General features: G+C 37.9%; 1 protein-coding gene across 14 annotated transcripts in view; it reads left to right on the top strand.

Moving 5' to 3' along the window:
* Positions 1-26,056, top strand: part of NUMB (NUMB endocytic adaptor protein) — a 159,104-nt gene that overhangs the window by 108,553 nt on the left and 24,495 nt on the right. For 10 of the 14 annotated variants that reach the window (XM_061429368.1, XM_061429367.1, XM_061429371.1 and 7 more), the window contains 2 exons: positions 10,248-10,322; positions 14,677-14,709. In XM_061429368.1, the coding sequence (XP_061285352.1) occupies positions 10,248-10,322; positions 14,677-14,709 (108 nt within the window). Of the gene's footprint in view, positions 1-10,247; positions 10,323-14,676; positions 14,710-26,056 lie in introns of those variants that run through there. The other 4 variants (XM_061429366.1, XM_061429365.1, XM_061429372.1 and 1 more) reach the window with 2 other exon arrangements.

The raw sequence follows: 26,056 nt of genomic DNA, 5'->3' as shown, positions 1-26,056 counted from the left end.
GCCTGGGAAATCCCATGGACAGAGGAGCCTGGCAGGTTACGGTCCTTAAGGTCACAGAGAGTCTTACACGACTGAAGCAACTTAACATGCATATACAATATCTAGGGCAGCTTATTTAGAGTGTTTTTGTTTGGTCTTTTCCAAATGGTCTTTTGAAATCCTTTCAAGATGTTCATCTTCTCTGCTGTGTGTGCCTCCCTTAACCTGCCTTCCTTCCAACCCATCCCATCCCACCCTATCCCACACACTTACATGCAGGTGACCTAGGGTAGAATCAAAACCTGAAATTTTTTCCCCTATAACCTAGAGATAGATGCATTTTCTCAGTCATACTGGGCAAATGATATCTGGGCTTGCCTTAGAAACCATGAATTCTAAACTAGTATTGGATTGGTATGAAAAGTTTCCCATATAGGCAGCTAGTAGGGTGGTGGGCATGCTCACTGAGGGAGACCATATTTGGGGATAGAGATGAGTTGCTTTTGAGGTACATATGAGAGTTGCACGTGCATATCCCCACTGACCAAAAGCACCATGAGCTTTGATTTTGAGGTTACAAATTTTAGTGAGTAGGTGAGTTTGGAAATGGAATCCTCAAATAATATATATATAGCTATATATAAATCATCATTAGAATCATGTGTCAGTGAGATTGCCTAAGTGAGAAGAGAAGGTGGCCTGGGACAAATATAGAAAGGACAGGCAGTATAAATGAGTATCTTCAAAGGAAAATAAGAATGAGTAGCCAGAGAGACGAGAAACCAGGATAATGTAGTCTCAGACACCAAGATTTTCAAGGAAGAAAAATGCTGTAAAGAAATCAAGTAAGAAATGAAACTTCATTAGATTAAATGTTTGAAGGTGTTGGTGATTTAGAGTGGAGTCATGGGGATGGAATCTATGTTGAGTGGACGGATGCAAAATAAGGAGATAACAAATCTAGAGATTACTAATCCCAGAAGTTTGTCAGACAAGTTTATGTGATGGGAGAAGGGTTAAAGGGGGGGAAGTATTGCAAGAGGTAGAAGAAGACTTTTGGTGATAATGGCTGATTGTGATGATGGTTTCTCAGTTATATATTTGATGAAAAAACTCAGCAGAGCAAAACTAATACAATTATGTAAAGTTTAAAAATAAAATAAAATTGGAAGATTAAAAAAAAAAAACAAAAACAAATCAATCCTAAAGGAAAAAACAAACAAACAAAAAAAAAAAACAAAAAAAAAACTCAGCAGATTGTGTACTTTAAAAGTGTGTATTTTGTTGTATGTCAGTTATACCTCAGTAAGGCAGTTAAATTTTGTTTTTCAGGAAATGTGTCTTCAAAGGAGACTAGAAAGGCAGAGTAACAAAAGGAGTGTGAAGTTGAAAAACTATGTGTATATTTTGTTTTGATTTTTTAAAAACAGATTTATTAGATATAATTTGCATAAAGTGAAGTTTACTGATTTAAAGTGTGTAAATCACCAGTGGCTTGATTTTGTGTTGAATTTTGTTTTTAAAATAGTAGAGACCTGAGCATAAAGGTCTCCACAAAGAAGCATGGAGAGAGTGGATTAGTTCTAGAGTGGAGGAAGGATGCTGCTTCTATAATAGTAGCAAAGGTGGAAAACAGGGCAAATGCACTTTAATTTATGGTGTTGGTGGCCCGAAATTGATGAGATTCTATTCTAAAGATATATTTTCTCAAAGAAATAAAAAGTGAAGGCATGTGTAGAAGAGTGGAGAGAGAGATTATAGAATTAGATTTTGAAGACTGGCATAGCTACTCTAGAGAACAAGCAATACAGACTATGCAATTACTCGAAATAGAAATGCAGTTACTAGACATTAGTCAAATGAAGCTCCAGCTGGTTTGATCTCTGCCATGTGTTTTTAAATATACTAGTGCCTATGAAAGTGTAATAATATTAGAACAGTAATTAAAGTAGGTTTCAAAGCTTGTCTTACAACTCTATCTGCTAATTAAAAAAAGATACTGTTAATAAACAGAATTATGTCCTCGCTCATTATTATCAAACGGTAAAGACCAAGGGAACAAATGCATTTTGTATCAGAATGGGACGGCTCTTTACAGACAGATACATGGAGACTTCCCATTACTTTCCATTGGCTAAGATGGAATCAAGTCAAATCTATAGTTGAAAGTCAAGAAAACAAATATTTGGTATTTTCAGCTTGTACCAAGGAGGCAAGCTCTTCTTGCAGGGAAACCAGTTGAAAGGATGACTGTCATGTAAGCAGCTAACAATGTCAGCCACAGTCACTATATCGTATATGATCTTCACTGTCCTCTCATTTTGTGTTATTTTTTCCTGCTGCCACTGCTTTAATCAAGTCCTCATCTTTGTTTTCTCCCTCAGACCATTATAAGAGCTCTTGACCTTTTTTTTTTTTTTTGCTTTTGATCTTGTTTTCCTTCCAAACTATTGTCTTAGTGCATAGTAGGGACGGGGGAGCCTGGTGGGCTGCCGTCTATGGGGTCGCACAGAGTCGGACATGACTGAAGCGACTTAGCAGCAGCAGCAGCAGTAGTGATCTTTCTAAATTGTAAATATAGTTATGTCACTTTCCTGCTTCCTGTGCTTCAGTGGCTCTGTTATAAAATCCTGGAGAGGCATCTAGGCTTTTGTAAAAGTGTACATTTTTAAGCCAAACTACCTGAATTTGTGTTTGATCTATGCCAGTTATTATTAATTGTGTGATCTCTCTTAAAAATTACTTACCCTTTGATGAATGGATAAAGAAGATGTGGTATGTGTATACAATGGAATATTAGCCATAAAAAAGAATGAAATAGGGACTTCCCTGGTTGGCCCATTGGCTAAGACTCCACATTCCCAATGCAAGGGGCCTAGGTTTGATCCCTTGTCAAGGAACTAGATCCCACGTGCCACAAATAAGAGTTCATGTGCTGCAAGTAAGACCTGGTGCAGCCAAATTAAAAAGAAAGAAAGAAAGAGAAATTACCTGTTGACATAATGGATAAGAATCCGCCTGCCAGTGTAGGAGGCACAGGTTCAATCCCTGATCCAGGAAGAGCCCAAATGCCTTGGAGCAACTCAGCCTGTATGCCACAACTTCTGAAGCCTATGGGCTGTAACATCTGAAGCCTGCAAGCATGGAGCCTGTGTTCCTCAGCAAGAGAAGCCACTGTGATGAGAAGCCTTTGCACTTCAGTGAAGAGTAGCACCCACTCACTGCAACTGAAGAAAGCCCGTGCACAGCAATGAAGACCCAGCACAGCCATAAATAAAGAATGAAATAAAGCCATTGGCAGCAACATGGATGGACCTGGAGATTATCACACTAAGTAAAGTAAGCCAGAAAGAAAAAGACAAATAACATTATATTGCTTATATATGGAATCTTTAAAAACAAATTTTTTTTTTAATGAACTTATGTATCAAACAGAAGTAGAAGCACAGATATAGGTAACAGATTTACAGTTACCAAAGGGGAAAGTGGGTCCAGGATAAATTAGGAGTTTGGGATTGACATATATACACTACTATATATTAATATAAAAAAGTTAACCAACAAGGACCTGCTGTATAGCACAGAGAACTATACTAAGTATTTTGTAATAACCTATGAGGGAGAAGAATCTGAAAAAGAGTCTATGTGTGTGTGATGTGTATGCGTGCACGTGCACGCACTAAGTCACTTCAGTTGTGTCCGACTCTGTGTGACCCCATGGACTGCAGCCTGCCAGGCTCTATGGGCTTCTCCAGGCAAGAATACTAGAGTGGGTTGCCATGCCCTCTTCCTGGGGATCTTGCTGACCCAGGGATCAAACCGGCATCTCTTACATCTAACCTCTATTGGCAGGCGGATTCTTTACCATTAGTGTCACCTGGGAAGCTGGGAGGCCAGGAAGCCCCCATATGTGTGTGTGTGTGTGTGTGTGTGTGTGTGTGTGTGTGTGTGTAAATTGAATCACTTTGTACTGCACCTGAAACAGTTTAAATCAACTATATGTCAATTAAAAAATTTAAAAAGAAATTACTTAACCTCTCTGTGCCTCAGTTTTTTCATCTATAAAATGAGAACTTGAGTTAGTATAGGTTATGAAAATTAAGTTAGGGCTTCCCAGGTAGTGCTCGTGGTAAAGAACCCGCCTGCCAATGCAGGAGATGTAAGAGACGTGGGTTCAATCCCTGGGTCGGGAAGATCCCCTGAAGGAGGTCACAGCAATCCACTCCGGTATTCTTGCCGGAGAATCCCATGGACAGAGGAACCTGATGGGATACAGTCCATGGGGTAGTAAAGAGTCGGACAGGACTGAAGTGACTTAGCACACGTGAAAATTAAATGAGTAGATACATTATATGAAAAACACACCACTAGCACATAGTGCTGCTGCTGCTGCTAAGTCGCTTCAGTCGTGTCCGACTCTGTGCGACCCCATAGACGGCAGTCCACCAGGCTTCCCGTCCCAGGGATTCTCCAGGCAAGAACACTGGAGTGGGTTGCCATTTCCTTCTCCAATGCATGAAAGTGAAAAGTGAAAGTGAAGTCGCTCAGTCGTGTCCGACTGTTAGCGACCCCATGGACTGCAGCCTACCAGGCTCCTCCGTCCATGGGATTTTCTAGGCAAGAGTACTGGAGTAGGGTGCCATCGCCTTCTCCGAGCACATAGTGAGTACACGATAAATATTTGCTGCTGCTCTTGGCGTTATTGGTTAGATAACAACTGAATGTTGAAGTTTTTAATCTGAATTTCTTGGGTGTTTTCCTTAGTTAATTTTTCTTTGAAACACTGCAAGTTAAATATCTTCTCTTGAAAAGGAGTCAAGTTTTTGATAGATGTTTGGTGCCTGAGGACTTATGTATTGGTCATACCAACTTCTCTTAGCTGTAAAAATTCTATTTATCCCAGGAGATGAAATATTTTCTGTTGCTTACAATTTTACAGCTTGAGTGTGACAGTCTTCTGCATACTCAGTGTTTCATTTCAAAGCTGCTTCACACTGTAAAACTTAATGTTCAATCATTTTAATCTATTTTAAGCTTTAAATTTAAGTGATTAGATTTAACCCATATGCTTAGTTTAGTTTTTTCTTTTTTTTTTGGTTGTGCTGAGTGACTTGTAGGATCTTAGTTCTGCGACTGGGGATTGAACCCCAGCTCAGCAGTAAAAGCATGGAGTCCCAACCACTGGTATGCTGGGGAGTTCCCATATATACTTAGTTTAGATCAATTGTTCAAATGTAATTGTGCTCCAAATTTATACATAAAAAATAGTCCATTTTAATTTAGCTACTTCTTTTTGATTAAAGCCCCTGAACAAGGTTTGATGTATGTTGTGCACATCTGCATTCTTTATTTGCCTATAACATAGGCTATGTGTATGTGATAATGTGCCTTATAGCTTCTTATAAATTAATGACTGTCACTGTTTGTTAATGTTGAGAACTGCTGACTATGTAGTCTCTCACATCAGAGCTCTACAATTCTCATGGATAACAGTATGAAAGCAGAGGGATAATTTACTTTTAAATTTTTTTTTTTTTCAAGAAAACGAAAAATGACGTAATTCATCCAAGAATGAAATTCTACACACTAGTTTTTCTAAGCTACATTTTTGTGAATAAAAGTCCTTGACTCAGAGGGAGTTTGGAAAAGGCATACAGACAAAGAAGTCGCAGTGTCAAATATTTTAGCCATTAAAGCATAAATCAGCTGCAGTTCTTCTGTGAGGTAGTGTCTCAGAGAGGAAAAGAGACATTTTTAATAATGTTTTTTTCAATTGGCATGTTTTTCTAATAGACAGAAGGCTGATTTCCATCTCCACATTTCTAAAATAGATTATGTGACTGAGTCAGTACATGTGAGATACTTTTATTTTCTTCTTTTTACCAAGTCTTTTCATCAAGTCTTCCCTCCTTTCCCCCTCTCCCCGCCCCCTTGTCATAAATACCTGTATGTGACCAGTTGAGTTGATAAAGATGATAGAATAAAATCTTTTGGAAACACTTTGAAATTCTGTATTCATTTTTCCAAATTGGAAGGGAAGAGGTTAATAGTCATCATATGCAGATGACATGATGCTTTATATAGAAAACCCTAAAAAGTCCACACAGAAACTTTTAGAACTGATAAATGAGTTCAGCAAGGTGCAGGATGCAATATTAACATACAGAAATCTGTTCCATTTCTTTACACTAACGGTGAAATAGCAGAAAGAACAAGTTAAAAAAAAAAAAGAATCCTGCTTAAAATAGCATCAAAAAAGATAAAATACCTGGGAGTAAACCTGACCAAAGAGGTGAAAGACTTACATGCTGAGAACAGTAAAACATGGATAAAGGAAATTGAAGACAGTTCCAAGAAATAAAATGATATCCCATGCTCTTGGGTTGGAAGAATTAATATTGTTAAAATGGTCATACTACCCAAAGCAGTCTACAAATTTTGATGCAATTCCTATCAAATTACCTATGACATTTTTAACAGAAGTGGAACACATACTCCTAAAACTTATGTGGAACCAGAGAAGACCCAGAATTGCCAAGGCAATCCTGAGGAAAAAGAACAAAGCTGGAGGCATTAACCATGACCCCCCTCCCAACTTCAGACAGTACTACAAAGCTACAGTAGTAATAGTTGTTTAACAGTAGTTAAAACAACATGGTATTGGCATAAAATGGATCAGTGGATCAGCGTAAAATGGATCAGACATATGGATCAGTGGAACAGAATAGAGAACCCAGAAATAAATGCGTACACCTATGGTCAATTAATCTTTGACAAAGGAGGCAAGAATATACATTGGAGAAAAGACAGTCTTTTCAGGAAGTGGTGTTAGGAAAGCTGGACAGCCACATATAAATCAGTGAAGTTAAAACACTCCCTCACACCACACACAAAAATAACTCAAACTCAAAATGTCCTAAAGACTTAATATTAGACATGAGAACCATAAAACTCCTAGAAGAGAACATAAACAAGACATTCTCTGACATAAATCCTAGCGATATTCTCTTAGATCAGTCTCCCAGTGCAAAAGAAATAAAAACAAAAGTAAACAAATGGGACTTAATCAAACTTAGAAACTTTGGTACAGCTAAGGAGGCCATAGACAAAAGACAACCTGTGGACTGGCAGAAAATACTTGCAAATGATATGACCAATGGGGGCTTAATTTCCACAATATATAAGCATTTCATACAGTGTAATATCAAAAAACAAACAACCCAGTCAGAGGGTGACTAGAAGACCTAAATAGACATTACTTCAAAGAAGACATACAGATGGCCAACAGGCACATTAAAAGATGCTCAACATTGCTGATTATTAGAGAAATGCAAATCAGAATTACAAAGAGGTATCCCTTCACAGCAGTCAGAAGGGCCATTATCAAAAAGCCTACAAATAATAAATGCTGACAAGGGTTTGGAGAAAAGGGAACCCTCCTACACTATTGGTGGTATTATAAATTGGTACAGCCACAATGGAAGTATGGTATTTCCTTAAATATGGAAGGAAGTATGGAGTTTCCTTAAAAAAAAAAAAAAAACTAACTAAAAATAAAATTACCATATGATCCAGCGATCACACTCCTGGGCTTATATCTGAGGAAAATTATAATTCCAGAAGATATATGCAGGTACCTCTATGGCAGTCCAGCGGTTAAGACTGCACGCTTCCACTTAGTTCCATCCCTGGTTGAGGAACGAAGATCCCACAAGCTGTGTGGTGCAGCCAAAACATAAACATGCACACACATACACACAAAAGATACATGCACCAGTGTTCATAGCAGCTCTGTTTACAATAGTCAAGACATGGAAGCAACCTAAGTATCCATCAACAGATGAGTGGATAAAGGAGATGTGGTATATATACACACACACAATGGAATATCACTCAGCCATAAGAAAGAATGAAATAATGTCATTTGCAGCAACATGAGTGGACCTAGAGATTATTATACTAAGTGAAGAAGTCAGAGTAGGGAAAGACAAATGTATGATGTCTCTTATATGTGGAATCTAAAAAAGATGATACAAATGAACTTGCAAAACAGAAACAAACTCAACAGACGTAAAAAATGTACTTACAGTTACTAAATGGGAAAGGGGAAGGAAGGGATAAATCAGGAGTTGGACTAACAGATGCACACTACTGTATATAAAATAGATAACCAATAAGGACCTACTTATAGCACAGGGAGCTATATTCAATATCTTGTAATAATCTATAATAAAAAAGAATGAGGATGAATATATAAAATATATATAACTGAATATATTATTTGATTCACTTAAAAGTGAATCTTGCTGTTTTACATTTATTCAAAATTACAGCAGTTACAATTATTTAGATATTTTAAGTATTTTGCCCTTAGTTTATGATCTTTATGATTGATACCTCAGGTATTTTGTTACCTAAAGTCTAGCAGTTTCCTAAATTGATTTTAATTATGTAGGTTTTATGCATTCAGTCAGTATTGGAAAGATGGGAATAAAAATGAAAAATTCAATATATGAGCATTGTAAGACTATTGTGGGTCAGGCTGCTTGGGTTTGAGCATTCACTGGCTGAATGGTTTTGAGCAAGTTACTTAAACTCTCTATGCATGTGTTCCCTAGGGCACTAGTTATTGTGCCCATGAATTGCTACTGTTTCACCTTCATCCAGGGCCAGATGGTGGGAGATTCAGGGAGAGGGTAAGAAAGCAGAAGTCGGGATTGGGGGTGTTGACGCCACCTTTCTGGAATCACAGTCTGTGAGAGGTGCGTGGCTCTTGCAGGTTTCCCTTGCTGCTCCCACTGACACCACCACAGGGTTTCCTGGGGATTGGGGTGTGAAAGAACAAAAATAAATAAATAAAGGGATGGGGATCCCTATACTTTTTGAGGATAAGGTATTCACATACCTGGTCCTTGAGCCAGAGATAGAGTGCTTTTCCCAGAGTTCTGACTGTGCCATAGCACTCCCTTTTGGATATCTGGCTGTGTTAAGTTCAAGCTGGAGGGACCAAAGGAGGGGGGAGGGGCATGGAAGGTAAACTCTCTGCCAATTCAGAAATACCTTGAATTCTGATGTTCTCTGATTTATCTTACACTCTTTACAGAGATCTCAGATAGGTGCTCCATGCATTCTATTCTGGTTTTATGATTTCATTCAGAGCGTTGGACAGGATGCCATGCTCTGCTAAGTCACTTCAGTCATGTCCAACTCTGTGCAGCCCTATAGACTGTAGCCCACCAGGCTCCTCTATCCATGGGATTCTCCAGGCAAGAATACTGGAGTGGGCTTCCATTTCCTTCTCCAGGGGATCTTCCCAACTCAGGGATTGACAGTGAAGTCTCTCCTTCATTGACAGAGGGTTCTTTACCACTAGTGCCACCTGGGAAGCCAGGACAGGGTAAGACATGTCTACTCCCATCTTACCAGAACCAGACTCTAAATCTCCTTTTAAAAGAGCACTTGTGATATTGCCATCATCCATTGTACTTTTTAACCCAAGACTATTCCCATACTAAGATATAATTTGAATAATAATACTGCCTTGCAAAAAAAGGCGCTTTTTAGCTCTCCATTGTCTCTGGGGTTCAGTACAGACTCATTTCAGTATTCAAGTTTCATAGCTGCATATACCTCATATTCTTGCCAGATGAGGAATACTTGCTGATGTAATTATTATTCTATTCCACACCTATAGCTTTTGTTTAATTCTCCCTGCCTAAAATAGTTTTCCAGCCTTTCCCATATGGCTTCTTCAAGTTCTATACATATTTTAAAGCTCAAATGTACTGTCTTAAACTTTTAGTTTTCAGCCCTCTTATTATGTGCTTCCCATAAAAAGAGTATGTGATCTCTTCAGGCCTTGAATAGCTGTTGTTTCCTTTGTACCTTTTCAGTATATACACACACACATGCTTTGTTTTAGGATTATTTTTTATGTCTAGAGATAAACAGTGTCTAGCACAAGCTTTTATGCCTCAGATTCACTAGATTCAGGTAACATTTACCTGAATGTTTACCTGACATTTACCTTTCCTTATCATGTTCTTTTTCACCTACTCCCCTTTAACAACTCTTTGAGACCTTTATTCTAAATCTCATTCATATGAGGACACGAGAATAAGTAAAGTCACATTATCTTAACTGTTGTGTAATGCTATGAGTTTCTTGAGTGGAATTTTAGTATTCAATTTTCTACCACATAATGCCTACCATATAGTAGCTACTTAGTAAACACAGCAATATCCCTAACTCTTATCTTCTTTCTACAGTACCTTGGGCATGTAGAAGTTGATGAATCAAGAGGAATGCACATCTGTGAAGATGCTGTAAAAAGACTGAAAGCTGTATGTATTTGATGGTTGCCAGTGTTGATCTGTATGCTATAAACACTTTCTCAAAAGATTTTGCTCAGTAAATTTCAGTGATTCATTGTCCAGTAAGAACAGTGTTTCTTCTAAGGCAAAAGATGTGTGCTCATTAATAAAGAGCATTTCACGTTGTCCATCCAAAGATGTAAGTTTTAATGACCAGCTGCTTCAGTGTAGGCCAGACATTATCTAAAAGATAGTTTTAATTCAGAACCCATGTTAAACTAGTGGTATGAACTCTTATAGATAACTAATATTCTAAAACCAGGGTAAAACTATTTCAGTCACTTAACCTAACTGTGATAACTGGGTTATAAATTAGTAATTTTAAATCTGTAGGAAACAGCTTTCCAGGAAAAAAAAAAAAGTATAAAATAGAGATATCTGTTAATGGCCGGTGAGGTTTATTTTGGGGAGACTTCCTATCATTACTGCTATCCCCCAGTTTCCTTCTCTGTACTCCTCTAACATTAGTATTTCCCTGCCTTTTGCACAAACTTCAGCATATTTGAAGTGGAGAGTCCTTTTCAAGGATCAATAATGTCTATTTTGCCTGTTACGCCATAGAATACATCCCAGGCATATGCCTGTGTGTTTAATAAAAGGAGTTCAGAGTTCATAAAGGTTCAGATTAAGGTGTTAATAGTTTTGAAGTTTGGATAGGTTTGAAGAATGTTTTTTGGATTCTGACAGCCCTTTTTACAACCTTCCTTTTCTCCAATGTGTGGCCTTTTCTGCCTTTGCTGTGAAAGCTTTAAGCATTACTTCTGCATGCCCTTGCCCCAGCAGCATTAAATACTTGTTGCTTTGGGTTTGCTGATATGCTAGGCTGCCACAATTTGGCTACTAATGAATGAGTGCTTTTTTTTCCCCCTCAATTTGCTTAATCAAAACTTTTCCGCTTCTTGGTGTATTTTATATGACCTCTTATATATAATTGCTCATTATAAAAGATATGAAATCAAGGAAGCAACCAACTCATCGAAGTGGATTGTGTTTTCCAGCAAATGTCTAAATCTATTATAGAAAGGAAAGGAGGAGAAAAATAACTGATTATGGTATGCAAAAAACATAAAAAAAAATAACCCAGAACAATATACAGATATACATACCCTTTACCTCAGATTTTGGTTATTTAAATTCTTAAATGTTTGAATACCTTCTTAGTCTTATCTGTGCTCTTCATTTAATCATCATTAATGTTAAAGGAACTTCATAGTTTTATAGACTTGCCATGTCCACCTAAATATGGTCCCGAGTTAAATGCAGCCGCAGATAATACAGTTTTCAAAGAAACTTAAATTCAGTCTCTTATTTAACAAAATAATTCTAAGTTCACTAAGAGAATAAGATTAAGAATACTTTTAAAGATTTTTAATTGAAGGATGATTGCTTTACAAAGTTGTGTTGGTTTCTTCTGTATAGGAACGTGAATCAGCCATAAATATATATATATCCCCTCTTCCTTGAACGCTCTAGGTTGTCACAGAGCACCAGGCTGAGCTCTCTGTGTCAGTTTCCCATTTGTTAATACTCAGTGAAACTTCCCCTTCTACTAATACCCTTTCTAATGCTATATGGAAACGGTTGCAGAAAGTTGGAAGTCTTCAGATGTTGTTCATCCTCAGATCATATCATGTTAGTCTGCAAAAATACATGATTTTTGTCTTTTCATATTTTTACTACACAAATTTCTAGATGCCTTTTTTCCTCCTTTTACCAAACATTTATCTAACAAACATCTGTAATCTACTGTGCCAGATGCTTATATTGTGCCAAAAGCTGTGTCTGGGAGATGTGTTTATTTTCATAGATGATAAATACTCCTCTTAGAGTTTCAAATAAATGGAAGCAAACATAAAAATGTACAAATCTACAGACTGAAGAAGAAATAGCATATCTGGAACAAGTTTGAATGCCAAAAAGTTTTAAAATATAAAGAATTATGTAGCTCAAATGTACCAGTTAAATAGGAAAACAAACATCTTAAACCTATCACTCAAATCATTGTTGAACTAAAAATGTAATGTTCTAGTGTTTTTTAAATTTGTGGGAGATTGAAGTAGCAGGATAATTTGCAAGTACAGTTTTTTTATTTTCCTTCCAAGTGATTTGTTAAAATTTAGGATTACTTTAACTTCAATTAGAAGTTATCAACATACTTTATATTCTCAAAGGAAAAGATATAATTAAACAAATACTTCTCAGAGACTAGATATGTTTAATTTTTTTTTACATTATATTCATAAAGTTAGGTACAGTGTTTTCAATTCATTTACTTTGTGGCATAATTTACTTAGCCACTTAGGGGTGTAGATTGTATAAGATAAATGAAAGAAAGGACTGTTGCCCATTTTCAGTGCCTTGATGACATAGTTGCAGAGTGAGGAGTACCAATTTTATAAAAAGCGTTTTGGGCCTTTGGTTATCTTGCTTGATACTGGTGCAAGAGGACCTTTTAAAATGTCTTTTCTTCCCATTGTCTCTGTAAATGTCTTTCGCACTCTGTCTTGGTTTTAGACTAGTTTCATTATACTACCAGTTTCTAATATGTTGGTTTTTTATTCACTATTTGATATATTTGTTTTAATATATGTTCTTGTTTTAGCAGGTAAAAGAATCATAATTGTTTTTTAAATTAGTTTTATTCTCTAATCTAATAACTGTCTTGATGCATTTTGCACGTCATCTTTTTTCATTAACATCTGAGGTCTTTTATAAAAAGAAGGCAAACTCCATGTTTAACAGGAGCTTTTCTGGGAGCTAAATTAAATATTAATGAATCTTCTTCTGGTACCTTCCTGTCCTTAAAGAATGGTGAATCTTTTAACATCGCCTGTACCTTTTAAAAGCTGGTGGTTACCTAAAAGTCTAACAAAGCTAGAGTCACCAAACTTGGCAGCAGAAATAAGCTTAGTCTTACTATGTAACTACCCACTTTCCTTATTATATTTCTAGCTTAAATTGAAAACATTTTGTGGAAATATTTGATGCTGTTTGTGTTTTTCAAAACCTAGAGAAAAAAACTATTTAGTGTTTGAGAATATTGAATGAATTTATAAATTATCTGTTGTTGTTCAGTCGCGTCCGGCTCTTTGTGACCCTGTGGACTGCAGCATACCAGGCACCTCTGTCTTCCACGATCTCCCGAGTTTGCTCAGATTCATGTCCATTGAGTTGGTAATGCTATCTAGCCATACCATCCTCTTAGATAAATTATCTAAGAGAGTCAAATTTCTGTATAGTTGTCTTTTTCTAGGCATTTGTTCACTGTTAATAACAGTTTATAAAAGGCAAAGGCTTAAAGTATAGTTCAGCCAAAACTAAGAAATGTTAACATTAAGCTAGCTTGGGTGAACTAGAACTCATCTACTTTGCATAAATTCTTCAGACTTTACATGGTGGCCAGTTTGCAAAATTTGTATATGCTTAAAAAATTGTGCTGGGATCACAGACACTTGTCTCTTTTTTACCTACATATACTTATAACTGTCACTGCAAATTTCTTTATTCTAAAATAGAATTTTAAAAGAAAATACGACCATATTCCTCAGATTTCAGCTGTGGCTCACAGATGTGGTTTGGTTCTCAAATATATTCATTTTCTCAACTCCAATGAAAGCATTGGCCTTGTGTTCTTTATAGATGATTTATTCCGTGTTTGAAATCGAAAATATCTGTTAATTCCCTATGATTGCTGTGGAATTGATCAGCACATACATACATATAAATCAATCCTAATGCATTAGTAAGAATTCTCTAAGTGACATCTTTAACTCAAAAAGAAAAAGTCTTAACAAGGATCCTCGCTGCACACTTATAATTTAAGTGTAGCATTTTTTAATGTTACTGTGTGATCATTTGAGTGTGGACTGGTTTTTTAATTGGTGACTTCCACATATTCAACCACTGATTTTAAATTGAAAAATGTACATCTACCAATATATTTACCACTTACTATTATGAAAGTTTTAATGCAAATCTCACCAAATCTGTATGTCATAATCTTTTTCTCTGCTGCCAAATTTGAATAATCTGTTTTAAAAGTCAAAAGAGAATGCTAAAGTAACTAGTTGCTCTGCATGAATACAGGTTCTGATATCTTCTCTTTCTGTGGATTCTTAGGCCGTACAGTATGTTTCCCTGCATTTTCATGCACCCTTCCTTTTTCCCTGTCACTCCTGGTATGGATAACTCTTTAAAACTCTCACTTCCTCCCCTTCTCCTACTTTGCCCTTCACCTACCCTCTGTGTGTGCTTATTGCTGTGAAACCCTGGGACATTAAGCCCATACAATAATAGCGCTCGACTTGTCCCCCTGTTCCTCCAGGAAAGGAAGTTCTTCAAAGGCTTCTTTGGAAAAGTAAGTTTGATGCCACATTCGTGCCTTGCTTTATAAGGAGTTACACCCCTAGTATAGCATTCATGTATTTTTTAAAAAGAAGTACAGCTTTGGTTTCTTTATAATACAGGAATTGATTTGATGGAATATGGAAATTAATGAATCTGGAAGCTGCTGTCTATGATATTACCTGTGTGTTTGTTGATACTAAATCTGATAATTCCTAGGAAAGTCCAATAAATAAATCAAGTAGGTTAAAAAATAATTGCTTCCTCAAAACTAGGTGTTTAAATAAATTTGATTTAGCAAAGTTGTTCGTATTAGAATATTTTTGAACAAGTAGGCTTTACTTAGTGCTCCATATTGACAGAGAAGTAGGAAGAAATACTAAATTCAAGTGAAAATTAAATGTATCCTAAATTTTACATTTATTGCTATTACTTTTTTTCAATTTAAGTTAAATTTCAGGTGAAGTAAGTAAAGTATGTGAACTTATCTTTGGGAATCCTGTGGTTTTTAACCTGGGATGGTAACTTAAGAAAAACTATCTTAATTAGTAGTCTATCAAATGTATGTCATATGTGTAATGTTCTTTATGTAGGTGCTTTTTAGTTTTTTTTTTAATTTTTTTTCTATTTTTTTCTTTTTGGCTGCACCCAGCAGTATGTGGGAACTTCATTCCCTGGGCAGGGATTGAACCTGGGCCCTCTGCAGTGGAAACATAGAGGCTTAACCACTGGGCCGCGGGGGAAGTCCCATGTAGGTGCTTTTTAAAGAATGATTGTTCAGTGTTCAGATTTCCTTATAATGTGTAGGGTGACAATACAAAAATAGATAAATACATTTCTAACATTTTTGTGTCTAAGCTTATTGTTTAGTTTTTTTTTTAATTTAAATTAATTTATTTTAATTGGAGGCTAATTACTTTACAATATTGTATTGGTTTTGCCATATATCAAACATGAATCCGCCATGGGTGTACACGTGTTCCCCATCCTGAACCCCTCTCCCACCTCCCTCCCTGTACCATCCCTCTGGGTCATCCCAGTGCACCAGCCCCAAGCATCCTATATCCTGCATCAAACCTGTATTGTTTAGTTTTGAGTAAGTGCCACAAAATAGCATCCTGTATCCTGCATCGAACCTGTATTGTTTAGTTTTGAGTAAGTGCCACAAAATAATAATTCAGACTGAGACAGTATAAAAAAACTACTGTCATTTTTATAACTCAGTGTACATTACTAAAAGTTTATGTGTTTATGTGATATAAAATATAAAAATCCCATCACAGTTAATTTTTCACTGGGTGGTTTTGTTACTTTAAAGAATTTTTTTTTTTTCTTTTTGGCCACACCACATGGCATGCCGCACTTAGTTCCCTGACCAGGGATCAAACCTGTGCCCCCTACAGTGGTAGCTTGGAGTCTTAACTGCTGGCTTGCCAGGGAAGTCCCTAAGAAGGCCAGTTTTTTAAAATGATTAGTTTCCATTTCCTTCTCAGTTAAGTATTTTAGTTGTAACTCTTTTTATCCCCTCCACATGTTCTGGTTTAAGTTGGGCTTCCCTGGTGGCTCAGATGGTAAAGAATCTGCCTCCAGTGCAGGAGACCTGGGTTAGATCCCTGGGTCAGGCAGATCCCTGGAGAAGGGAATGGCTAACCACTCCAGTATTCTTGCCTGGAGAATTCCATGGACAGAGGAGCCTGGCATGCTGCATGAGGTCACCAAAAGTTGGACACAACTGAGCAACACTTCCACTTCACTTCTGGTTTAAGCTACCATTATACTAAAGTAAACAAGTTTGAAGGATTTTAGATTGAATGGTTTACTCAGTAACTGCTGTCAGTCTGAAATACAAAGTCATGTAGTGTATCCACACATGTCACAGTAAAACTTTAGTAGATATTTTGAGCCTGAATCAGATTAACAGGTCCATAGAATGAGAATCACATTAACAGGTCCATAGACAGTGGGATCTATAACTAGAAAGAATTAATCCTGTAGACACTTGGACACTTATAAATAGGCATCCTGATTGTTAAGCAAATTTTTTGATGGAGAATTTTTTCTTTTCCAAATATAATTTCTCAAAGCAATTTCACATGAACCCAATTAAAATATATAATTTTAAGTATTTTCTAAGTGATCAGTTTTTAATGTATCTACTGTGGTAAAGCAGTCTTATCTATGAATGCTGCTGCTGCCAAGTTGCTTCAGTCGTGTCCGACTCTGTGCGACCCCATAGACGGCAGCCTAGTGGGCTCCCCCGTCCCTGGGATTCTCCAGGCAAGAACACTGGAGTGGGTTGCCATTTCCTTCTCCAATGCATGAAAGTGAAAAGTGAAAGTGAAGTCGCTCAGTCATGTCCAACTCTTAGCGACCCCATGGACTGCAGCCCACCAGGCTCCTCCGTCCATGGGATTTTCCAGGCAAGAATACTGGAGTGGGGTGCCATTGCTTTCTCTGTATGAATGCTAGGATGTAGAAAATATTAATATGGTTTATAAAAAAATACGTTAAAGTGTGTTTTTTTAGAAGGTTATAGCATCATATTAAAGAACAAAAATAGCTATCACGTGAGAATCAGTTCCCAGGTGACAGTATTCATTGCTGTGTATAATGAGGTCATTGTGCATTTAATGTCACTGAACTGGGTCACACCATGCTTCTTAGCTATTTTCACTGCATTTTGCTACATCACAAATTTAATATGGTATGAGAAAGAAAACTATGAATTATCTCACTTAATCCTTACAGTAACCCTGAAATTATTATTTTCTCCTGTCTTACAGTGAGAAAACTGAAGTCTACAGAGGGTTAAATGACCTGCCTGAATTCACAGATACAATAAGTGGTAGAGTCTAGATTTGAACCCAGATAATCTGATTTCAGAGTCTATATTGTTAAATCACTTTGCTCTACAATCACTCTATTTCTAGATTATTTACAAGCAAAGTTTAAGAGATTTAACCTTATAAAGATGTTAGTAAATAAAGAGCATCCTAAAACTCATTTTATTTTCTACCTTTCTTCTTTAAAGGTAGCAATTTAATTTTGGATTTTTGTCTCTGGTCAATTTACTTTATTATTAAAGCTTTGAAGAATCTTTTCCAGTGGTTCAAATAGCATTTTATTTATCTAGAGATGTTTAAATCATACTAGTGAGATTTTCTTAAAAGATACTAATCTGTCCCATAATGTGAACAAATATGACCCTTAGAATTCTTTTTTTTCTTTTTTAAAAATTTTACTTATTTTTTAATTGAAGGATAACTGCTTTACAGAATTTTGTTGTTTCCTGTCAAACTGACCCTTAGAATTCTTTTTATTTTTCAGCTTTATTGAGATATAATCGACATACAGCAATGTATGTTTAAGGTGTACAGCATAATGATTCGAGTTCATATGTGATGAAATAGTTACTAAGATAAGTTTAGTGATCCTCTCCATCTCATAGAGATACAATGCAGAATTCTTACGTTATTGTGGGGAGAATTATTTTTATGGCCAGCCAGTTCATTCTTTTTTTTTTCCCAGGCAGTTCAGTCTTACACACAATTTTTTTTTTAGTTACAGTTAACTCATTCAGAGAGTTTGGAAGCCAAGGTGGGGGAAAGCATCACCCATAATCTTTCCAGAAATTTATGTGTAAATGAAAATTTTTCTTGAATTTGGAGCCTTTTATACTTTTCAAGTTGCCATCATTTAACTCACTTTCAACACTAATCTACAAGTCATCTGGTGAAAGGGATTTGGTTTGTTGAGTTTGCTCAGTCATTTGTGTTTTGATGAAAGCTAAAAATGAAGAATCTCATAGAACAGTATGTTAGGGAGTTTTTATCTAGTGCAACTCCTCATAAATTTTGATACTTTCTTAGCCTTCATGTTATGTATGTTTTAATGGTCCAACAGTTATCAAGAGTTTCCACCAAACATATTTGCATAACAGTAGATGGGTTAATGGAGAAGGCAATGGCACCCCACTCCAGTACTCTTGCCTGGGAAATCCCATGGACGGAGGAGCCTGGTGGGCTGCAGTCCATGGGCTCACTAAGAGTTGGACACGACTGAGTGACTTCACTTTCACTTTTCACTTTCATGCATTGGAGAAGGAAATGGCAACCCACTCCAGTGTTCTTGCCTGGAGAATCCCAGGGACTTGGGAGCTTGGTGGGCTGCCATCTGTGGGGTCGCATAGAGTCGGACACGACTGAAGCGACTTAGCAGCAGCAGATGGGTGAAAGAATTATTAGCCCTGATGAATTATTAGTTCTCCTGATGACGAGGAGAACTGCTGCTGCTTTTCCCTTAGTTGTCCTGGACCTGAATACTCTGCCCTGTTCCTGTCAGGGGCCTGACCTCCCTGTTCCTCCATCTAATGGAAGCAGTACTTTCAGAAGCTTTATTAATGAGTAACAGATAAACCTGGGTGTCTTACAGGTCTGTGTTATTAACCCATTGTAAGATTACATACATCTTAAAACGGGGAAAAAAAACCTAAGACTCTGAAATATCTTTTTCTAAACTTAGCTACGTTAAATTGCTCATTATTTTAAGAAAGCCAAGAATATTCTCAACTTTTTAGAAAGTACTATATACAGCTCCTAGTGTATTTGGCTGTACTCGGCAAATGTTTTATTAATATTAGTAAGCAATTACATGGCCCTTAACATTTGAAAAGGATCTTAAATTTTAATGTATTTGAGGAAACTCATGAGCTAAATAAATCTGTATTACCATTTTACGAGGAACTCACTGAACATAAAGATATAAAATGTTTTTAGGCCACCCTGTTAGGTCTCTTTTTAAAGCCATTGTATTAGAAAAACTCAGTTCAATCTGCCTCCTGTTAGTCTTTGTCCTGTGTATCTCTTTACTGCTGACACAAAACACTTTACTTTTAGTCACCGAATGTATAGAGATTTTTTTTTCCCCCTACACCAAGCAATTATCTGTGACACCAGCTGAGACACTACAGTTTAACTCAGTTCTAATCCTGTCTACTTGGAGATAGTGTCAGACAGATTTAAGGATTCAATCTCATAAGACTGGTCCCACCTACTTCAGATGCCAATTGCAGGTAGTCGGTCCCCAGGTTACTTGTAATAACCTCTGTCTCTGACTACAAATTGGAGGTTCCCATGACCTCCTCCTCAGGTTTCATTAATTTGCTAGAACAGCTCACAGAACTCAAGGAAAGAGTTACATTTACCAGTTTATTAAAGGACATGGTAAAGGATACTGACGAAGAGCCAGATGGAGACATACGTGCGGCAAAGCCTGGGAGTGCCCCAAGGGCAAGAGCTTCTGTCCCTGTGAAATCGGAGTATGTCACCTTCTCATGTGCATGTGTTTGCCAACCTGGAAGCTCTCGGAACCTTGCATTATTAGGATTTTGTGGTGGCTTCCTCGTGTAGACATGATAGATTATTAATTCCAATTCCATCTCCTCTTCCTTTTTAGAGGATGGAGGAATAAGACTGAAAATCCTAAGCTTCTCATCATGACTTGGTGGTTCTGGTGACAAGTTCTTACCAGGAGCCCACCCAGGATTGTATCATTGAACAAAAGATGCTCCTAGTGTTCTTAGCACTTAGGAATTTACAAGGGTTTTAGGAGCCTTGTGTCAGGGATGGGATCAGAGAACAAATGTCAGGACAAGAGATGCTCTTTGTGTTCTTGTTGCTTGGGGAATTTCAGGAGCTCTGTGCCAGGAACCAGGGGCAAATACCAGTGTATATTTTCTAGTATCTCACAGCCATCTACTTGTATTTATAGAGAGCTTTATACTTAGTGATGTGTTTTGACCTACTTTCTAACTTGCTACTCAAAACAGTTCAGTGAATTAGACATGATAGTTGATGAAACTACATTTTACAAATGAATAAACAAGCTCAAAGAGGTTACCCAGCTAGTAGTAAATGGTAGTGCCTACCCTGAAACCAAGGTTTTCTGAAACATAGTGCCGCATGCCTTCTGCCCAGTGTTGGTCTCTGCTTTCCTCAAGAGGCTTTCATTACAGTGAATGGAAAAATGTCAGATGCAGGGGACACTAGACTGCTCAAGGGCCTGAATGCTTCCCACAAATGTACATTGTATGGCCTGCACACAGTTCATAAATTTAAATTAGTTGCCAGTATTTCAAACATTGAAAGCTTTCAGATTGAAACTATTATATTTATTTTAGGAATGGCAGATCTGGCAAAACAGCTAACTTTGTATGCGGAGCTGAGTAGCTGTTATGCCCTTTGGTTGCCTGTTGCCATATCCCTGTAGCTCCCTGTTGTCCTCACTGTCTGCTTCACTCATTTTGTTACCTGCTTTTAACCCTGTGGGGATTTGAGTCTGTGAACTCCTCCCTAGGCTATTATTTAATTTGGGGGAGGGGGTTAACCACTTCTAACTGTATAAAAATCACCAAAAATATTGTAGTATCTGTTATAACAGATATTGTTAATGTACTGCCAGATATATATTTTTTCAAGTTTTTATGCTGTTACAATTGTTAAATGGCATCATTAGAAATGGTTATGTTTTAGAGAATACATAGTTGAAAAGTAGCACATTGTTATATTGGTTGCAACTAATTCGCAAGAGTAAAACATTTAAATGGTATTCATGACCACGTTAAGTCAGTGTGCTCACATCTACATTCTATTTAGATTTCCTGTGTTTTTTCCTTAATGGCAGATTGTACTTAGACCACTCTGGGTCCTTTCCTCTACAAGTGAGGGAGTATCTACTGCCTCTTTCCTTTTCTTCCTTTCTGCTTTTTAAATTCCCATGCCCTTTCTTCTATGAAATTTACCCTCTCTCATATCTTATTAAATGCACCTTTTAGGGTTTGTTTTTGAAGTGCAATATAACACATTTCTAAAGAAGGAAAAATAAAAAGACAATCCCAGGAGTCATTAGAATATTTCCATTGATCCTTGGTTTCAGTATTTCCTGTAACATGATCAACTAATATGTCAAATGGCCTGGCCACTGATCTTTTCTAGACTGAAAAAAAAAACCAACTCATTAACCTTTGAAGTTGTTTTTTTTAATTTGTATTCATAAGTAGTCAGTGGTTCTCAAGTCCAAAGTCACAGTTAGTGTCTAAAACATACTAGGAACTGTTCTAGGCTACCCAGATCAACGATGAGCAAGATGGTCTCCATTTATTTAGTCCAGTTTATTCTTACTTTCAGATGACTATTTGGCTATGCTTTCCTTTTCCTTAAATCTCCAGAATTTCTTACTCTGTTCTCTCTTTCAGTTGATGACCTTGCTTCCTACCTCACTGAACAGATAGAATCAGCTGGAAGAGAACTCTCAGACACAACACCATATCTTCTCACCTACATGCATCTGTGCACATATATTCTATTTTCCCTCCTATTCAAGGGATAAGCTGTCTGTGTTCCTAGCTGAGGCCAGCTCCTCCACAAAATTCTTATTCCAGCTCTTCAGTATCGCTATCCCTCATCGTTGATAATCAGTTTTTCTTTCTCTAGTGGATTGTCCATTAGCATGAAAATAAACCTTCTTTTTAAACGGAGGTTTCTTCTTGGTGCCTTCAGTTTCTTCTCTCCTTTCCTCTCTTGAACACTCTATCAGACTTTTACCCTCACCACTTGTCAAGTCATCTGTATTATTATTCCAGTGGTTCTATTTACTCAACCTATCAACAGCATTTGACATAGCCCATCCCTCCCACTCCTTGAAACACTATTCGTTTGGAGTTAAGGAGTCATACTGTCTTCATTTTCCCTTATATTGCTGCCTACTTCTCAGTCTGTGGACTCCACCTATGCTTGTCCCTTGATGATCTCATCCAGTGTCATGGATTTAAATACCATCTCTATGCTGATGATTTTGAAGTTTCTATCTCCAGACATCTCCAATAAATTCCAGAGTGGTATTTCCATCTTAGAAACAGTATAGCATAGGGGTCAAGGACAGACTGGGGATCTGGATTCAGTTCAGTTCAGTTGCTCAGTTGTGTCTGACTCTTTGCGACCCCATGAACTGCAGCACGCCAGGCCTCCCTGTCCATCACCAACTCCCGGAGTTCACTCAAACTCCTGTCCATCGAGTCGGTGATACCATCCAGCCATCTCATCCTCTGTCATCCCCTTCTCCTCCTGCCCCCAATCCCTCCCACCATCAGTCTTTTCCAATGAGTCAACTCTTCGCATGAGGTGGCCAAAGTACTGGAGTTTCAGCTTTAGCATCAGTCCTTCCAGTGAACACCCAGGACTGATCTCCTTTAGAATGGACTGGTTGGATCTCCTTGCAGTCCAAGGGACTCTCAAGAGTCTTCTCCAACACCACAGTTCAAAAGCATCAATTCTTCGGTGCTCAGCTTTCTTCACAGTCCAACTCTCACATCCATACATGACCACTGGAAAAACCTTAGCCTTGACTAGATGGACCTTTGTTGGCAAAGTAATGTCTCTGCTTTTGAATATGCTGTCTAGGTTGGTCATAACTTTCCTTCCAAGGAGTAAGCATCTTTTAATTTCATGGCTGCAATCACCATCTGCAATGATTTTGGAGCCCCCAAAAATAAAGTCTGACACTGTTTACCCATCTATTTCCCGTGAAGTGATGGGACCAGATACCATGATCTTCATTTTCTGAATGTTGAACTTTAAGCCAACTTTTTCACTCTACTCTTTCACTTTCATCAAGAGGCTTTTTAGTTCCTCTTCACTTTCTGCCATAAGGGTGGTATCATCTGCATATCTGAGGTTATTGATATTTCTCCTGGCAGTCTTGATTCCAGCTTGTGCTTCCTCCAGCCCAGCGTTTCTCATGTACTCTGCATATAAGTTAAATAAGCAGGGTGGCAGTATTCAGCCTTGACGTACTCCTTTTCCTATTTGGAACCAGTCTGTTCTTCCATGTCCAGTTCTAACTGTTGCTTCCTGACCTGCATACAGGTTTCTCAAGAGGCAGGTCAGGTGGTCTGGTATTCCCATCTCTTGAAGAATTTTCCACAGTTTACTGTGATCCACACAGTCAAAAGCTTTGGCATAGTCAATCAAGCAGAAATAGATGTTTTTCTCAAACTCTTTTGCTGGTGGGAGGGATTGGGGGCAGGAGGAGATGGGGATGACAGAGGATGAGATGGCTGGATGGCATCACCAACTCGATGATCCAGCAGATGTTGGCAATTGATCTCTGGTTCCTCTTCCTTTTCTAAAACCAGCTTGAACATCTGGAAGTTCACGGTTCACGTATTGCTGAAGCCTGGCTTGGAGAATTTTGAGCATTACTTTACTAGCGTGTGAGATGAGTGCAATTGTGCAGTAGTTTGAGCATTCTTTGGCATTGCCTTTCTTTGGGATTGGAATGAAAACGGACCTTTTCCAGTCCTGTGGCCACTGCTGAGTGTTCCAAATTTGCTGGCATATTGAGTGCAGCACTTTCACAGCATCATCTTTCAGGATTTGAAATAGCTCCACTGGAATTCTGTCACCTCCACTAGCTTTGTTCATAGTGATGCTTTCTAAGGCCCACTAGACTTCACATTCCAGGATGTCTGGCTCTAGGTGAGTGATCACACCATCATGATTATCTGGGTCATGAAGACCTTTTTTGTACAGTTCTTCTGTGTATTCTTGCCGTCTCTTCTTAATATCTTCTGCTTCTGTTAGGTCCATACCATTTCTGACCTTTATCGAGCCCATCTTTGCATGAAATGTTCCCTTGGTATCTCTGATTTTCTTGAAGAGATCTCTAGTCTTTCCCATTCTGTTGTTTTCCTCTATTTCTTTGCCTTGATCGCTGAGGAAGGCTTTCTTATCTCTCCTTGCTATTCTTTGGAACTCTGCTTTCAGATGTGTATATCTTTCCTTTTCTCCTTTGCTTTTCACTTCTCTTCTCTTCATAGCTATTTGTAAGGCCTCCTCAGACAGCCATTTTGCTTTTTTGCATTTCTTTTCCATGGGGATGGTCTTGATCCCTGTCTCCTGTACAGTGTCACAAACCTCCGTCCATAGTTCATCAGGCACTCTATCTATCAGATCTGGTCCCTTAAATCTATTTCTTACTTCCACTGTATAATCATAAGGGATTTGATTTAGGTCATACCTGAATGGTCTAGTGGTTTTCCCTACTTACTTCAATTTAAGTCTGAATTTGGCAACAAGGGGTTCATTATCTGAGTCACAGTCAGCTCCTGGTCTTGTTTTTGCTGACTGTATAGAGCTTCTCCATCTTTGGCTGCAAAGAATATAATCAATCTGATTTCGGTGTTGACCATCTGGTGATGTCCATGTGTGTATTTAATCCTGGCTCAGCTGCTTATTAGTTTTATGACCTTGGGAGATGTTTTTAACCATTTTGTACCTCAGCTTCCCCATCTATTACCAAAAAAAGAGGCGGGGGATAATACTAATTCTAACTTCATGTGATTGTTCTGAAGATTAAATTAGTAAATACAAGCCAAGTGTACAGAATAGCTTGCTATATGAACAAGTGTCAGTATCATTAGCATCAAACATTTCACCCTAAGGCATTTCATATTAATGTGTCACAAACCAAATTCTAAACTCTTCCACAGACTGCTCTTCCCTAGTCTTTCCCATCCCAGTCCCTCTGCTTTAGCAACAAATCCTGGATCTGATCTTGACTTCTTCCTCTTTTACCTTATATCATCCTGTCAGCAGTTCCTGTCTGACTACCTCCACCACTACCCTGGTCCATGCCAGCTCCTCTGCTTACCTGAATCATTGCATTAATGTTCTACTCAGTCTGCTTTCATCATTATTCCTCTGTCATCTGTTCTCAAGATATCAGTCTGAGTGATCTTTTTAAGACAGATCTGATTCTTTCCCTACAGCAGTTGGTCCTCCAGTAGCTTTCTGACCTACCCAGAGTAAAAACCAAAGTCTTCTGGGCCTAGTGGGCCATTGTACATGAATTCCCTCTGTCCCTTTTCCTATCTTCTCCTATTCTTGCTTCCTCTGTTTCAGCCATACTAGCCTCCCTGCTCTTCCTTGAGTATACCAGGTATGCTTCCACTTCAGGACCTTTGCACTTGCCATAACCTCTAATCTGGAACACTCATCATCCAGATATGTGTGTGGCTCACTTCCTCATCTCTTCCCATTCTTTGCTTAAAAGCCCCATTTTCACTGAGGCAGTCACTGAGAGAACCTTATTTTAAATTTCAAATACCACCTTCTTCCATATATAAACACTCACTGTTCCCCTTCCTAGTTTTATTTTCCTCTGATAGAAGTTATCACCATCTTTCGTAGCATCAGTTCAGTTCAGTCGCTCAGTCGTGTCGACTCTTTGTGACCCCATGGACTACAGCACACCAGCCTTCCCTGTCCATCACCAACTCCCAGAGCTTACTCAAACTCATGCAT

The sequence above is a fragment of the Bos javanicus genome, chromosome 10 (genome assembly GCF_032452875.1).
Source record: "Bos javanicus breed banteng chromosome 10, ARS-OSU_banteng_1.0, whole genome shotgun sequence".
NCBI classification, from domain to species: Eukaryota; Metazoa; Chordata; class Mammalia; order Artiodactyla; family Bovidae; genus Bos; species Bos javanicus.
The sequence above is the reverse complement of the archived record's forward strand: the minus strand, read 5'-3'. Positions and strand labels throughout refer to the sequence as shown.